Here is a 15,735-nt window from a genome sequence, read left to right as displayed (position 1 = left end):
AGCCTAAAGCTACCCAATGCTTATATTACATTTGATATTATATTCTTTCTATACTGGTTATTACTTTGGTAATTTTTTTTAAAGTTTGGCCAAAAGTTTGTTGCTGATTGAAGTAAAGTAGGGAAATACTTAAAATAAATAATCATGATTTATACCTGTAATGCCTATCCTATATACAGTATGTTATACATATTGAAAGCTGCTCTCAAATTTTATGCTATTCATAATGTATATAGACTATAAACTTTTTATAGATTGTGTCATTTTCAACTACACTGGGATGCTGATGATAATCATAACTGCAAAACGAGGATCACAAACAATGTTAAAAAACATTAAAGGTCTATATTCTCACGTACAGAGCTTTACTGTATCCTGTAATTAAAGCACAGGTTATGGGCATACCATTACGAATGCTTCTGAGGACATGCTGGAACTAGATTATTTGTATTCACGGCAAGCAGCAACTAATAACTAGGTTTCAAAAAGCCACCGCACGACATATGTTTGACAGAAGACCTAAGCACTTGTCTTGGAGATTGCCTAAAGGTGATGATTTGTCGGACTGATGAAAAGATCAGTGAGGTTCACTTCTATGCAATTCTTGTACCTTGAGATATTTGTTTAAATGGGGCCCCCAGATCGTGTCCGGTGATGTCTAGGAGATTGCCTAAAGGTGATGATTTGTAGGACTGGTAAAAACAGCACTGCGGTTCACTTGTATGCAACTCTTGCACTTAAGATCTTTGTGGTTTAAAAGGGGCCCCCAGATTGTGTCCAGGGGAAGTATAGCCCTGGGTTGTATTGCACAATTTGAAGGGTCTTCAGAACGACAATGGCTTGTGACGGCTGGTTACAGTGAGTGCCTGAAGCACGCAAGAAAATATTTTCACCTGGTTGCTACTCTTACGTGTCTTTTTAGTCTATATTTCTATCACCAAGTTCACATGTTCTAACACGTATCTTAATTAGGTTGCCTCTCGAGGTACTCATATTTTGTAGTTTCTTCATCTTTATGATAATCTTAAAGAATCTAAAGGTAGATTACACAAGTTGTTTGCTATATATGTGCTGTGGCATCATCAGATAATGTGCACCTGTCTACACTCAAAAATGATGTCTACAAGGACTGCCAAATTATGCCCCCCAACAAATATCATACAGGCCACTGCCAATAAGTAGCATGTAAACAGTCATTTAGACTTGGTTTTCTCAAACCTTTAAATTAGTGACCCCAAAAACTTTGAGGAACCCCAGTTTGAGAAATTTTGATTTAGAGGACACTTTTATCTAAAATGACTTAAAGGAATAGTTGACAAGTAATTTTACAATTTCATTGTTTTTTTTATTCAAATTCACTTGAATCATAATAGATTTAATTGAATTGTGCAGGGGTATTTTTGCCCCCTCATCTTGAATTTAGGGGTCATTTGTGCACCAAGTCAAATAACTGGTCATTTCCGACCCTGGTGGCAACAATGCCCTGCACCAGCTCTAAAACATTTTCATTTACATTTAGCAGACGCTTTTATCCAAAGAGACTTACAAATGAGGACAATGGAAGCAATCAAAATCAACCAAAGAATAATGATATGCAAGTGCTATAACAAGTCTCAGTTAGCTTAAGTACACGTACACGTTATTAAATAAAAAGAAAACAGATAGAAGAGAAAAAGAATAGAGCAAGCTAGTGTTTTTTTAAGAATAGAATTAGATTAGAGAGTGCTAGAGTTAGAGGGTCACATAAAGATGGAAGAGATGTGTTTTAGCCGAATCTTGAAGATGGCTAAGGACTCAGCTGCTCGGACTGTGTTGGGCAGGTCATTCCACCAGGAGGGAACATTTAATTTAAAAGTCTGTGAAGGTGATTTTGTGCCTCTTTGGGATGGCACAATAAAGCGACATTCACTTGCAGAACGCAAGCTTCTAGAGGGCACACAAGTCTAAAGTAAGGATTTTAAGTAAAAGGGCGCAGAGCCAGTGGTGGTCTTGTAGGCAAACATTAATGAATTAATTTTATGCGAGCACCTATTGGTAGCCAGTGCAAACTGATAAACAGAGCAGGCACGTGCAGAGGGGGGTGCAATGGGTGCTTGAGCACCTGCCCCTTTCCCCTTGATGCCCAAAGAGCCCTTTTGTCAAAGCAATTTTTTTTTCTTTTTAATTAAACGCCATTTTGTGAAGGCCTGCCCAATCTAACTATTAGTAAAATGAATGAATTATAATTTAGTTGTAAATAATCCACATGATGATGACCTTTCACCTGACGATCTCATCAGGGACTATCCCTCACGTTCAGACACCTTTAATGTAGAGCACTACCAGGATGCCTTCGTAACATCCGCGGCTGCCGGTAAGTGGAGTTCTCAGCGGAGCGGTGTGCTTGTATACTTATATTATTAAATTATTATTATTATACAAGAACTGCGTGAAGAGAGCATGCACAGCTGTTGTTTATATTGCTGTTTGTAGCCTGTGGAAGTAAGGTTAGCTGCAGCAAGGGGCTATAATATTTTTGTTCAATATTTTCCTAATGACAATTTTATGATCGGTTTATAAAGGCTACTACGAGCACCTTTTTCCCCATTTTTATCACAGAATAAGGCAGGAAATGTATAGTTTCTGTAGGCTACTAAATGATATGTCAATCAGTACTGCATTATTCATAAAGTTGATTTATTATCTGGAGATAACTTGAAAAACACATAAACCGTATATTTTCGCAATCGTGTGTTTATTGTCTTCACATTTTTTTCTGCTTTTTATTCAGCTCAGCTACAGCAATAGCCAGATGCTTTTGTCCATATTAGGGTTTCCTGCACGGCATAAGTCATTCCTTCTATGAGTCTGTTTTGGACTTTCTGCACCAAATAAAGTGCTTTTGCTTTCGCCTAGAAACACACAGCATCTTCCTGACATGGCTGCTTCAACACTAACTGCGGTTACTGAAACCACGCCTTCTTTCTTTGCGTGCACATTTGGGTGGCATTATGCTAATATTTCCACATAGTGAGGCAGATAAGTGGGGGCGTGTTAGAACGAGCTGTTTTAGGGGGGCGAGGCAGTCTTAACTTTGATAAAGAATATCTCTTTGGTTTTGAGACTTTAGTCTTTGCAACTTCAGGGATCTTATCTATGCACAATCAGCTTGCAACACTCCAAAGAGAAAGGAAAACTTGAAAACGCATCATATGACCCCTTTAAATCTAAAAACCTCAACCTGAACACACCTGCCCGAATAAAGTGCGGGGGACGAAATTACATTTCTTTAAAATTAAATATTAAAAATGCAGCTAACGTTCTACACAGCAATATAAACAAAGGTGCCTGTTCTCTTTCGTTCTTGCTGTTTGATTGGGAAAAGTTTAAAGTCTTGTCTTTTTTATCTGACTAAAAAACTATTACTTTGAACTTTTTTTATTACAGTATTTATTTTTAAAATGTAGAGTGCCTTAAAAATAATTATCACAACCCTGATAAAACAGGCTTATACTGATTTTCTCATCCTCCGATTTATAGGCTACTTATCAATCCTGTTTTTATCATCATTATAATTAAAAAAAAATTATAAATTCAGAACAGGATTATAATATAATTCTATTTTAAATAAGACAGAAATATTTTTCTACAACAACAACAGTAGTAGTGTTTACAACAGCAAAACCACCATACCCTGTAAACTCAATAATAATAGGCCTAATTTAATTCTGTTTCTATTTTCAGAGTGATTAAGGTGCAAAGAAATATTTATTTAACTTTTAAACTTAAAATGGTCTTTTCTGTTCTGTGTTTCTTTTTCAAAACTGCGTCACAGCATTTGCTGCTATCAATACAGAAACATCCGTTTTGATACATGTCTCAGCAAGAAGCACAGCCCTATTAAAAGCCGTGCTCCATGTGCACCTTTTATACTTTGAGCACCTGCCCCTCCAAAGGTCTCTGCACGGCGCTGAAACAGAGGTATGACGTGCATTCTTTTCGGCTCTTTAAAAAATTATGATGCGTTCACGCCATGTCGTAATTACCATTATTTTGAGATGACAGCACTTGATGTTCTACTCGGAGCTGTTCACATCCTCGGATTCGGAAATATGCTTTTCTATGGCAACACTATCAACGCCTATACAGAGCCTGTGGTGGTCAGGTGGTACAGCGGTCAGGTGGTACAAGTCGTAGCTCTCAGAAAACTCCCAGTTCACAAGTTGTAATTACGAGTTCTACGAGGATGTGAATGCTTTTTACAAGTTGGAATTACAGGAATTCCGATATGGCGTGAACGCACCTTTAATCTTGCTGCCGTGTTCTGGATTAATTGTGAAGGTTTGATAGAACTGGCTGGAAGACCTTCCAAGAAAGCATTGCAATAGTCCATCCTGGGCAGAACAAGAGCTTGAACAAGGAGTTGTGAATCATGTTCCGAAAGAAAGGGCCTGATTTTCTTGATGTTGAATAAAGCAAATCTGCAGGACCGGGAAGTTTTAGCAATGTGGTCTGAGAATGTCAGCTGATCATCAATCATAACTCCAAGGTTTCTGGCTGTTTTTGAAGGAGTGGTGGTTAACCATGTCAAAAGCAGTGGACAGATCCAGCAAGATAAGTATTGAAGATTTGGAATCCGCTCTTGTCAGTCTTAGGGGTTCAGCAACTGAGAGCAAGGCAGTCTCGGTTGAATGTCCACATCTGAAACCAGACTGGTTGCTGTCAAGGAGGTTGTTCTGTGTGAGAAAGGCAGAGACTTGGTTGAACACAGCTCGTTCAAGTGTTTTTGCAATGAAAGAAAGAAGGGAAACCAGTCTGTAGTTCTCTAAAAGAGATGTGTTAAGGGTGGGTTTCTTAAGTAGTGGGGTTTTACAAGCCTGTCTAAATGCTGAGGGAAAAACACTAGTATGAAGGGATGTGTAAATTATGTGAGTGAGTGCAAATACAACTGCAGGAGAAATGGCTTCCTTTGCCAATAGGGTTGACAGGAGGATCTGGTGGTTAACCGTGTCAAAAGCAGCAGACCGATTCAGCAAGATAAGTTGAAATTCAAGATTTGGAATCCGCTCTTGCCAGTCTTAGGGCTTCAACAACTAAGAGCAAGGCAGTCTTGGTTGAATGTCCACTTCTGATACCAGACTGGTTGCTGTCGAGGAGGTTGTTCTGTGTGAGAAAGGCAGAGACTTGGTTGAACACAGCTCGTTCAAGTGTTTTTGCAATGAAAGAAAGAAGGGAAACCAGTCTGTAGTTCTCTAAAAGAGATGTGTTAAGGGTGGGTTTCTTAAGTAGTGGGGTTTTACAAGCCTGTCTAAATGCTGAGGGAAAAACACTAGTATGAAGGGATGTGTAAATTATGTGAGTGAGTGCAAATACAACTGCAGGAGAAATGGCTTCAAGGAGATAAGATGGAATAGGATCAAGCGGACAAGTAGTAGGATGATTTGAAAGGATGAGTTTGGAGACTTCTGCCTCGGAGAGTGAAGAGAAGGATGTGAATGAGTGTATGTTTGCTGGTAAGATGTGCTTGACAGATTGTGGTGTGGAAAATTGTGCACTGATGGTTTTAATTTTATTAATGAAGAACGTTAAAAAACTTTAAACAAGCTCTTACCCATGACATGTCACTGCAAACCCGAACAGTACTACGAACTTATAAAGACTGAGAACACTACAATTAAAATCTGTGACACTGATGAAACTTAAAACAATTACATTTGCTGAACAAGGAATTTAGAAATCAAGAAACCATTTCTGAATAAACACCAGTACTTCAATGAATATTTTTATTCCGTATGCAAGTATGTAATATTTTTATTCAGTAAGCAAACTGAGCGACATAAACTGACATCATCCACGTCACATGCTCTAACTGGCGCTTTCAGAAGAATCTTTTCAACATGGCAGATACTCGCAAGCGACCAGAGCTGACTTGTGGAACGACTTGTAAGTAAACAAAAACATTTGTAAAAGTTTTGTTATTCGTTTTTTGAACATTGTAAAAAATATCATATTGAATAAAATGTTTCACCATTGGGATGCGCTGTTTTTAAACATCTCAGTAAAGTGCAGCAGAAGCATGCCCATTTTCCACAAGTTGGTACGATTCTTCATGTCTTCATGGAATGTCTGTAACATACTTTCGTTTAAATTCTTCAATGGTCGTGTAAAACAACTCCTTTTTAACTTGTCAGGTTGTCAGCTACCCATTTCGGTGCATGTCTCTTTATCAATCAGGCCTTTGTCAATCATGGCCTCCTAATAATCCCCAACCCCTTGATTGGCTCTATGACTTTCTCTCCTCTCCACCTGTAGCTGGTGTGTGGTGAGCGCGGTGGCGCCGCTGTCCTGTGGCTGCCGTCGCATCATCCAAGTGGATGCTGCACACTGGTGGTGGTTGAGGAGAGACCCCCCCACATGATTGTAAAGCGCTTTGGGTGTACAACAATACACGATAAAGCGCTATATAAATGCATCATTCATTCATTCATAGCTGATCTACAGGACCTAGTTGAAAGCAAAGAGGTGGCAGTGCCATTCATCAGTGGTTCAACCGTAACGTTATGAAGCAACGAGAATACACAAGCCTCCCGGTTTTCATCCAAAGTTGGGTGACCAATACTCTTCAAATCTCAATCTTTTGAATTTAACAGAAGAAAACAAAAAAGTCATATAGGCTTAGAACAACATATATGTGTTATTTTTGAGTGCAATACGCTATTAAGCTGAAAAACAATAAAGTGCCAAGTTAAACAGTCACTGGGAGCAATTTGACGTACCAAAGATAGAAGGTACTGTGAGAATTTGGGTCACAGACAGCCTTAACTAATATGAACAATGCACGTGTGGGAAAAAAAACCTTATTTGCTGACACAAAACAAATTGTATAAACAAATGACAACACAAATAAAATAATAAAATAGTAATAAATATAATTATAATAAATTTATAATAAAACAGAATGCATTCTAAATTTTTAATAAATTAAATATTTTGAGAATTCTATACCTAGAAAACCACTTGAACATCTCCTCATTAACAATTAATAATTAACTAAAACATTCTTTCCCATATTTATTTTTCCACAGTGCATTCTATGTAGCAACTAAACACTGTAAATACAGAAAAGCAGAGGGGTAGTTTATGTTTTACTGGTTGTCCACGACAAATTAAACTCTTGAAATGGCGCCATCTATTGGATGTTTTCCAAAAGAACACAGTACCAATTAAGTTTCAAAAAGCTTTATGTTCAGTATGACTGGTCTCTTTCAGAATCACAGTATTAGTAATTCTATTCAGTAGTTCAGTGTCTAATAGTTGGAATCACTATAATATGTCATTTTAGAGTCAAAGACTCTAAGGTACTGATTTGAGCAGTTACATTTGAGCGGTTACAAACCAGACCATTACTACAATAAAACATAATTATCTTCTCAATGTATTGGTAATTTTGAGGTGCCTAAAATATAGAATACAGATCACAGAATTCACATCTTCTCATTTCACATTAAAGAATTAGTTCACTCAAAACCGAAAATGGTCATTTACTCACCCTTGTGGTGTTGTTTTGAGGAATACAAAAAAAGATTTTGTATTCCACAAAAAAATAACAGTTTGAAGTATATAATGACAATTTTAAGCTATCCTTTAACAGTGCTAAAACCTAACGGTTTTGGAATCTGTAAGACATTTCATCTATTCCAACCATAATTCTACAGCAAATATAGAACATTTTACAAAACAATCTATATATAATTTAATTTTTCTTATTCAAGGAACATTTATGAATAGAATACTGATTCAGTCTAACTTTAGAAACTGTGTAGTAAGCAGTGGCATGTCAGCTTACAAATTAGTCACTAGATTTTTGATATAAGGTTCTGCATTCCATCCTGTCTGGCTATTTAATAGCTGATCTTACAGACAGGTTCCCCCACATGAAGGACACCTGTTTTCTTGACAGTGTAGTACTGTCCCAATATTGGCGCAGTTTTCTGCTTCGGGTCAGTCAGTCGATAACTATAAAGTAAAAAAAAAAAAAGTGATAAAAACTTTTGATGACAACATGATATTATGAAATTAACCTATGCGCACAGTGCAAGTGCTTCTTATGTGATAAGATTTCTTGCACAACCGTAAACAATACTATTTTTTTTATTTAAAAATATATATATATATATATATATATATATACATACAGTATATATATGCAATTTAATTAAATATTATGCCCAGACTTTTCTTTTTGGTGCATCATTAATTTAATAAGGTGCTCTACAAACTATTCTACTGCTGTATAATATGATTCTTTTACAGATTCTGTAATAATGAACAGCTTTAAGTTTAACATGCCTGATAACATGTAACTGATTAACAAAAGAAAAACAAGCCAAGTTCTTTGGCAAGTAGTACAAGAAGAAAATGTTTGACTGAAAAGCCATAAACCTGTGTGCATGTGCGCTTACGTTTTGAGAGTGTCCAGTGGTTCTTTCCGGGTGATGATTCCAGTCTCAGGGTCAACAGTGGTAAATAGGCATCTGAATATTAATGCACAGAATTAATTATTTTACATGAATAAAAATTTTATTAGAGAACAGTGTATATTCTACCTTACCTTCCACAACCAACAACTCTCTTCAATTCCACTTGGCCAATCTGTATATGATCCCATGTGTCCTAGTTAAGGAATAACAGAGTTTTATTTTACAACACCCCTTACATTGCATAATACTGTATTATATTTCGTTATACCTCGGTGAAGGCCTCACAGTCACTGACAACAATACTGGGACGAAATTGAAAGACAGTAACATCCTTATCCAATCGGGTATTCAGGTCCCTAACAGAGGCCTCTGACATTAGCATGATGGGGGCAGCATCAGGATAGGCCACCTGAAATATTGTGAAATATCAGATTAGATAATGGCAGTGACGGATAAGAAGAAACACTAAGAAAGTCACAGGAGACATTAGATCTCTTCTTTAAAGTCATGATGGCCATTTACTACAATTGTGATTCACAATATTTCCTAAATCGTGTTGGTTTTGTGTATTATTGGGTCACTGATTTTTGAGACATTTGACAAAGCTAAAAAGCTAGAAGACTGAAAAAAATAGTTTATATTGCAAGAAAGTACTGAATTTTAACATTTTAAAATGAGGTAGAAACATTTTAAGGGGGTCTGAATACTTTCCGTACCCACTGTATATATTTTAATATATATAACATATATATTAAAATATATATATTAAAAATAAATTACTCTCGTGTCGAGATCATTTTGTGGTTAAATGTCTTTACTTTTTAAACCTTTATTTGTAGTATGCGACATGTACAGTGCTCTCCATCAAACCTTTTCATCCTTAGGAAAGAGGTGCTCTTTCTCAAAAGGCCTTTGGGCCTTCAGATGAGGTTCAAAATGCACCAGACGAACGGTGTTGTCTGATTCCAGGTATCGAGTAAGCCAGTTAGACACATCGTCCCCACAGTCCTTGCCCTGAACGTCTACACTAAAGACTCTAGGCACACAAGCAAATTTATTTTCAATTGTCAGCATGCCACTTCAATTTCACTCAAAAAAGGTAATTATGGCCACACTTAAAAAATGAATGCCACTCTGTTACATCACAAAATACCATACTAGTGGAATGTAGTTTAAAGAAAGTTAGCAAAGACAAATTTTTTTATGAGTGTGTCAGATTATAAAACAACACATATATATATATATATATATATAGTTAAAATTGAATACAAAAATATTTGGACACATTCTGATTAGTGGAACATGTGCACAGTTAATGTGATGATGAACTCTGATTAGACCCCTGTTTGAACCTGAAGAGAACTGAATTCATAAGAGTACTGTTTAAAAACTACATACTAAACTAAAAGAAAATGTAGAATTGAATTAAATGTAAAAATTTAAAAATAGAAATGTTGCTTTGATAATGACCTTAAAATAAGTTTAATTCAAAGTACTAAAATGACTCAAAATAAAACTGTAATAAAAAAAAGTAATCTAAATAAATATATGAAAACTAGTAAAACATGACAAAAGCACATAAAAATACAAATATGTAAAGCGAAAACTGAAATTATTATTTTTTAACTAATTAAAAACATGAATAAACACTATAATATATATAAATAATAATAAGAGCAAAATAACACTGCTTCATATATCCACTATAATCACGCTGAAGCCAGTTACACTATGACAAAAGCACATAAAAAAATGCTAAAATAAAAAAATTATTAATAATAATAATATAGAAATATAAATAATAAATAGTAATAATAATCAAAATAGCAGTGCTTCATACATCCACTATAATCACACTGAGGCCAGTTATACTATGCAGTGAAATTCATACATTATAATGTAAATATAAATACTTACAGGGCAACTTTATGTAAAACTTAAGTACCTGCAGTCCACAACTGCATTATTGGGCTGGTGAAGAGGAACCCTCAACTCCTCCATCTGGGGTCCATTGAGACACAGCTGGCCACCTTCACAGGTCAAAGACACCAACACCAGACGAGGCTGCTGTCTGCCCGTCACCATGCGGCCGTCCTCCGTGATCACCAGCCAGTGTCTGTAACAAACTCTCTGTAGAATTAACGCTACAGTAGACTTGCCGCAATAGACGGTGCAGAGGGTGATACCGGTGTTAAGCCACAACACCGGTTACGTCACTTGCCCACCGCGTCACTGACCCCCACCATCGTTTTGATTTTTTATAGTAATAAAAATAATTTAGTTCAGTAAAAGAACAGACACTACAATTAAAAACTGAATGCGGCTGCTCAATGCAGTTAAACGACAGTCGCATCACAGATCAGATTTAATTTCTCCAGTGAGGCGATTGAGTCGAGCTGACTGACAAGAAGAGCGAGGTGAGACAGACAAGACGATCGCCGATGATTTAGTTTCTAAACAAAATGCAAAAGCGCCCGTTTGGCAATATTTTGGATTTTGAAAAGCCTGTTGACTTTTGTCGTTTATCTAATGTGATTTTGGAAGTTTTTTTAAACATTCGTTTCTTATTTAATTGGTTCCACATTGTTTGCTGATTTTTACTTTATTTAAACTTTGTGCAATTTATTTTATTTGACATCAAGGTGTATGCCGTGCCTCCAAGCTTACTTACTAATTTTGCTAATAAACGTTCTACGTTTCTTATTTATTTGGTTATATATTATGCATGTTTACTTGTTTCCAGTTTTGTATACCTATTAAACTTTATGTAAGTTATTTGTTATTTTATATTAGGTATAGCCTGCCCTATAGCATGGTGTATTTTTATTTGTTTTGTTAATAAAAGTTCTATGTTTTATATATACGCTAAAGTGAGTTTGACGTTGTATTTTGTTGTTGCATTCAAGCAATTGACGCCTAACTGCCGCTAATTCGAAGCGAGGAAAAGAGGGAAAATTCAAACGAACTAAAAACGAACAATTGCTTTACTCCGAATTGCCACCATTTGAAAGTGAAAGTAAATGTGCACGGCGCTTTTACAAGCTATTTAAAAGCGAAGGAAAGCGAGGAAAAGAGGGAACGCCCCTGCCCCCGCCCCGGCGGTGATACCGGTGTTGACACACGTCGATTAACCGGTGGGAAAATTTACTCACCGTCACAACCCTACTCTACAGCTAATAAAAATAACTGTCCATGTTAATCTGTAATGTACATAGGCTGTAAAAAAGTTAGGCCTACGACTACATGGCGCAAATTATGGGGGTTTAAAGGGCATCTGACCCCTCCAAATAAGGCTTGTACTAGGGTTGTAACGATATACCGGTATGACGGTTGATCACGGTTTGAACGTGCACGATTATCATACCGTAAACATTTGCATATCTACGTTTTTTTTTTTTAATTAATAAAAAAAAAATTTCACCCACACACGTGCAACTTATTTCCGCTCGGCTGCTTCACTCTGCATTCACTTGGCTGCTTAACATTACACGCACCTGCAGCGGAGAAAATGACAGAGACAGAGATCATATCTAATCTCCATCCCCGCCGAAAAAAAAGTTAATATCTGCAGTATGGGAATACTTTGGATATTTAAAAAAACATCAACACGGGGTTGTCCTTGAGGACGGACCCAATTTGCAAAAAATGTGGATGCAAAGTGGCTGCAAAAGCAGGCAATACATCCAAAATCTTCGCTCATATTCGTGGACACCATCCCTCCGTGCAGATACAGGTATGTCGCATTAATAAATTATAAGTTAAGGCTGTATGATTTCCGTGAAGCAGAGGCAATCCCGGTGCAGTCATGAACATGGAATTTACAGTATAACGAGGATGTCACGTAAAACACGCAATCGGATGGATGGATAAATCGAAAGTAGTTATCATATACAGTGGGTACGGAAAGTATTCAGACCCCCTTAAATTTTTCACTCTTTGTTATTTTGCAGCCATTTTTCTAAAATCATTTAAGTTAATTTTTTTTCATCATACTTGTTGGGTCTTTCCCAAAAAGACTCATGGCTGTATTCGATCAAAAGGGTGCTTCTACTAAATACTGAGCAAAGGGTCTGAATACTTAGGACCATGTGATATTTCAGTTTTTCTTTTTTAATAAATCTGCAAAAATGTCAACAATTCTGTGTTTTTCTGTCAATATGGGGTGCTGTGTGTACATTAATGAGGAAAAAAATTAACTTAAATGATTTTAGCAAATGGCTGCAATATAACAAAGAGTGAAAAATTTAAGGGGGTCTGAATACTTTCCGTACCCACTGTATGTCAGTGAATCAGGGCCGTCCTTAGGGGGGTGCAACTGGTGCGGTCGCACCGGGCCCCGCGCTTGAGGGGGCAGCAGTTACATATTTGCACGATTGTGATTTGAAACGCGATTGCGAACGCACCGAGGGGGGCCCCGCTCCCTACCTCACACCGGGCCCCGCGTCAGCTAAGGACGGCCCAGCTGTGAATATTAGAGCGCAAAGAGACTGCTATATGAATAATCTGCTTGTTTCTGCATGTCTCTGAGTGGCGCCGTTTTATCTACTGCATACTGAAGTATGCATACATAAATGGTGTTTTCAGCATCTAAGATACAAACATGAACATCAGCAGAGCTGGGGCCCGTTCTTCGTACGTCGCTTATTACATCCGAGATGAAATGTCACATCCAAGATGATATCATCGCGCTAATCAGGATCTGGCTAATTCGGTTCTTCGAACGCACATGTTGTTGATGATTAGTATGGCTGGATTGAGTTATCGGAGATAATTGCACGTTCATGGGCTGGTTTAAAAGGGGTTATGTATCGATACTCTAAACCACAATCAGCAATGCAGTGATTGGCTGGCGGCAAGACAGCAACGTAATAACATCATATAATTAAAAAAGACACCTGACGAAAAACGTGACCAATTTCTGGACTTTTATAAGGAAACAGCCAAACGAACAAAACTACATAAATATTATAATAGATAAACGAAATGTGCACTGTTTTTATTTAATTAAATTTTTTTACATGATTCCCAATTAATACAATTATTTATATTCACGATTTCTAATATTTGTACAGGCTTTACATTTTTATTTCAATGTAGTAATTAGCAATTCATTTAATTTTATATTTGAACAGATTTGTTACGTGACAGCATTAATTAAAGTTTCTTAAGGGTCAAGATCATGTTATCTGCATCTCTGCGCTCCATCAAGCCACTCCCATAATAGCTGTCATCACTCAAATTAATGCACGACTCTACATTATCTGTATAGCGTGTGTAAGACTCGAATACAATTATGAAGCAATTATTTTATAATGAATAAATATTTCAGTGAGTAAAACTGTCTGTGTCTATAGCATTAAAGACTACACAACTTTATTATATTATCTTCAAATAATTTTTTTAATGACTATTATTTCAAATTATTGTCCCTGGATCAGTAGGATACTCTTGTAATAATGTAGCGGTGGCTGGGACAGATTTTAAGTATCAAATCTGCAATCTAATCCTGTTTACATGAAATAAGCCTGCTCCCGAGCAGGTTTAAGCTTACGGACCTGTTGCTATGACAGCAACTCCGGGATGAGCTTCGAAGAACCAAACAATCCAAGATCATGCCAAATCATCAACAATCAAATCCAATCAAATTTATTTAAACATTGTTTTCAAGGAATATCATGTTTGTCCATGTTTTAACTTTGCCAAAAATAAAAGTTGTTGTAAATTTTCATTTAAAAACATTTTAAAACAATTTTTTTATTGTTTTTTTTATTTTTTTTATTTTTTCAGAAGGGAGACTTCAATACTTTCATTAAAATGGTTTCAAGCTTGTTGTAGTAAAGGATTTGTTCACTCAAATAACTTGTTCTTTTAAGAGTCATTGTTACTGATACGAATTATTGTTTAATATATACCGTGATAACCGTCAAACCGTGATATTTTCCGAGACGATTATCGTACCGTAAAAACCTCATACCTTTACTAGCTTGTACCCGTCCAAAGAATGTCAAAACAAAGACAGACAATAGTGCGTATTCTGTTAAATACAAGTACTTATATTTTTTGAGTTTTCAAAGTAGCCACAAAAGTTATCAGAGCGCTAATACATAAACTAGCAGCAACAGACCGCTCGAGCGCTTTCCGTTAGCAACTTTATCAGACGGTATTTCATCAGAATATAAATACTGCCATTTTCATAGTGTTATTTCACATTTACATTTTATAAGACAAAACAAAAACGTGTAAAAACGATTTAAGACATATTGGCTACCTGCATTAGGGGCTCCAAAATACGTTTGCACGAGACGGAATTCACAAACTGTGGTGCGTCACATAACTACAGAAAAAAAGAAAGTAAAATGATTAGCGTGCACTGGTATATTTGCGTTCAAAAACTCACCGATCCCGCAGTTCGCCATATTTCAGCCCCATTCGCAGACATTCTGCTGTCTCCACCAACACTGCTTTCCCAGACTTCATAGGATGAAGCAGCAGCTGGGTAGCGACTCCCACTCAAGTGAACTTCTTCTGTGGACGAGTATATTTATATACGAGACCGAGTCCAAGCAGAGCAACTGCTGTGCCTGCAGCGCATAATGCTATTTCCCGATATTGGTCCAAGTTTTTCACAAACACCTCTTTGAAGTCCATACTTGATTTCCTTCAAATAATACCAGCCTGTGAGATTTCTGAAACGTTTTACAGCGATCTGGCTATCTGGTGTGGTGGAGTGTTTTTTTATTATTATTGTAGCCAATGAAAAGGCGCGTTGCTAAAACGTTATCTAAGGAGGTTGTTGTTCAACAATATCTAGATCAAAATTACTCTTCAATGCTCCATATCTTCACAGATGGTTCTAAAGATCCTACATCAGGAAAGTCAGCTGCAGCTGAGTCATTCTTGAGAAGTGGGTCACAACAGGGTGCAAAATTGAAAAAATAAAACCTTGTACTCAGACAAATGAAACTACATTTATGTATCTTATATGTATTAAGCTACTGAGCTATGCTTTGATACAACCTCCCAACTTTTCTCTTTTTTAACAAAATGTGCTTTTTTGCCTTGGACTGTGTAATATAATTTCAGCTTTATCTTTAACAGCATTCAAGATGTTTTTAACATTTCAAAACCCATTCTGGTGTTAGCAGACAGATTACACTTTCACATGTGACCGACAATTCCACAACAAGTATAAAATATCATAATGAAATATTATCAAAATATTCAACTGACGGAGGTGACAGAACTGATGGAGGTGACACATCTGACGGAGGTGACA

At 36.6% G+C, this 15,735-nt stretch overlaps 1 protein-coding gene across 3 annotated transcripts; it reads right to left on the bottom strand.

The window, feature by feature from the left end:
* Nucleotides 1-7,735: 7,735 nt before the first annotated feature.
* On the bottom strand, nucleotides 7,736-15,157 carry LOC107586856 (mitochondrial amidoxime-reducing component 1-like). Of its 3 annotated transcripts, none has more exons than XM_016274405.1 (7): nucleotides 14,857-15,157; nucleotides 10,405-10,589; nucleotides 9,330-9,495; nucleotides 8,728-8,868; nucleotides 8,591-8,652; nucleotides 8,442-8,513; nucleotides 7,736-7,995 (listed from the first exon to the last, which is right to left on the bottom strand). In XM_016274405.1, exons 1-7 carry the CDS (start codon nucleotides 14,896-14,898, stop codon nucleotides 7,881-7,883), a joined length of 783 nt encoding a protein of 260 aa, XP_016129891.1. In that variant the 5' UTR covers nucleotides 14,899-15,157; the 3' UTR covers nucleotides 7,736-7,880. The 3 variants fall into 3 exon arrangements, with proteins under 3 accessions (XP_016129891.1, XP_016129892.1, XP_016129890.1); XM_016274406.1 differs by having other exon boundaries at nucleotides 14,728-15,156; XM_016274404.1 differs by having other exon boundaries at nucleotides 10,405-10,575; nucleotides 14,857-15,156.
* Nucleotides 15,158-15,735: the final 578 nt, after the last annotated feature.

The sequence above is a fragment of the Sinocyclocheilus grahami genome, unplaced genomic scaffold (assembly GCF_001515645.1).
Source record: "Sinocyclocheilus grahami isolate Dianchi unplaced genomic scaffold, SAMN03320097.WGS_v1.1 scaffold86.1, whole genome shotgun sequence".
Taxonomy (NCBI): domain Eukaryota; kingdom Metazoa; phylum Chordata; class Actinopteri; order Cypriniformes; family Cyprinidae; genus Sinocyclocheilus; species Sinocyclocheilus grahami.
Note: the sequence above shows the minus strand (reverse complement) of the source record. Positions and strands in the feature narration are given on the sequence as shown.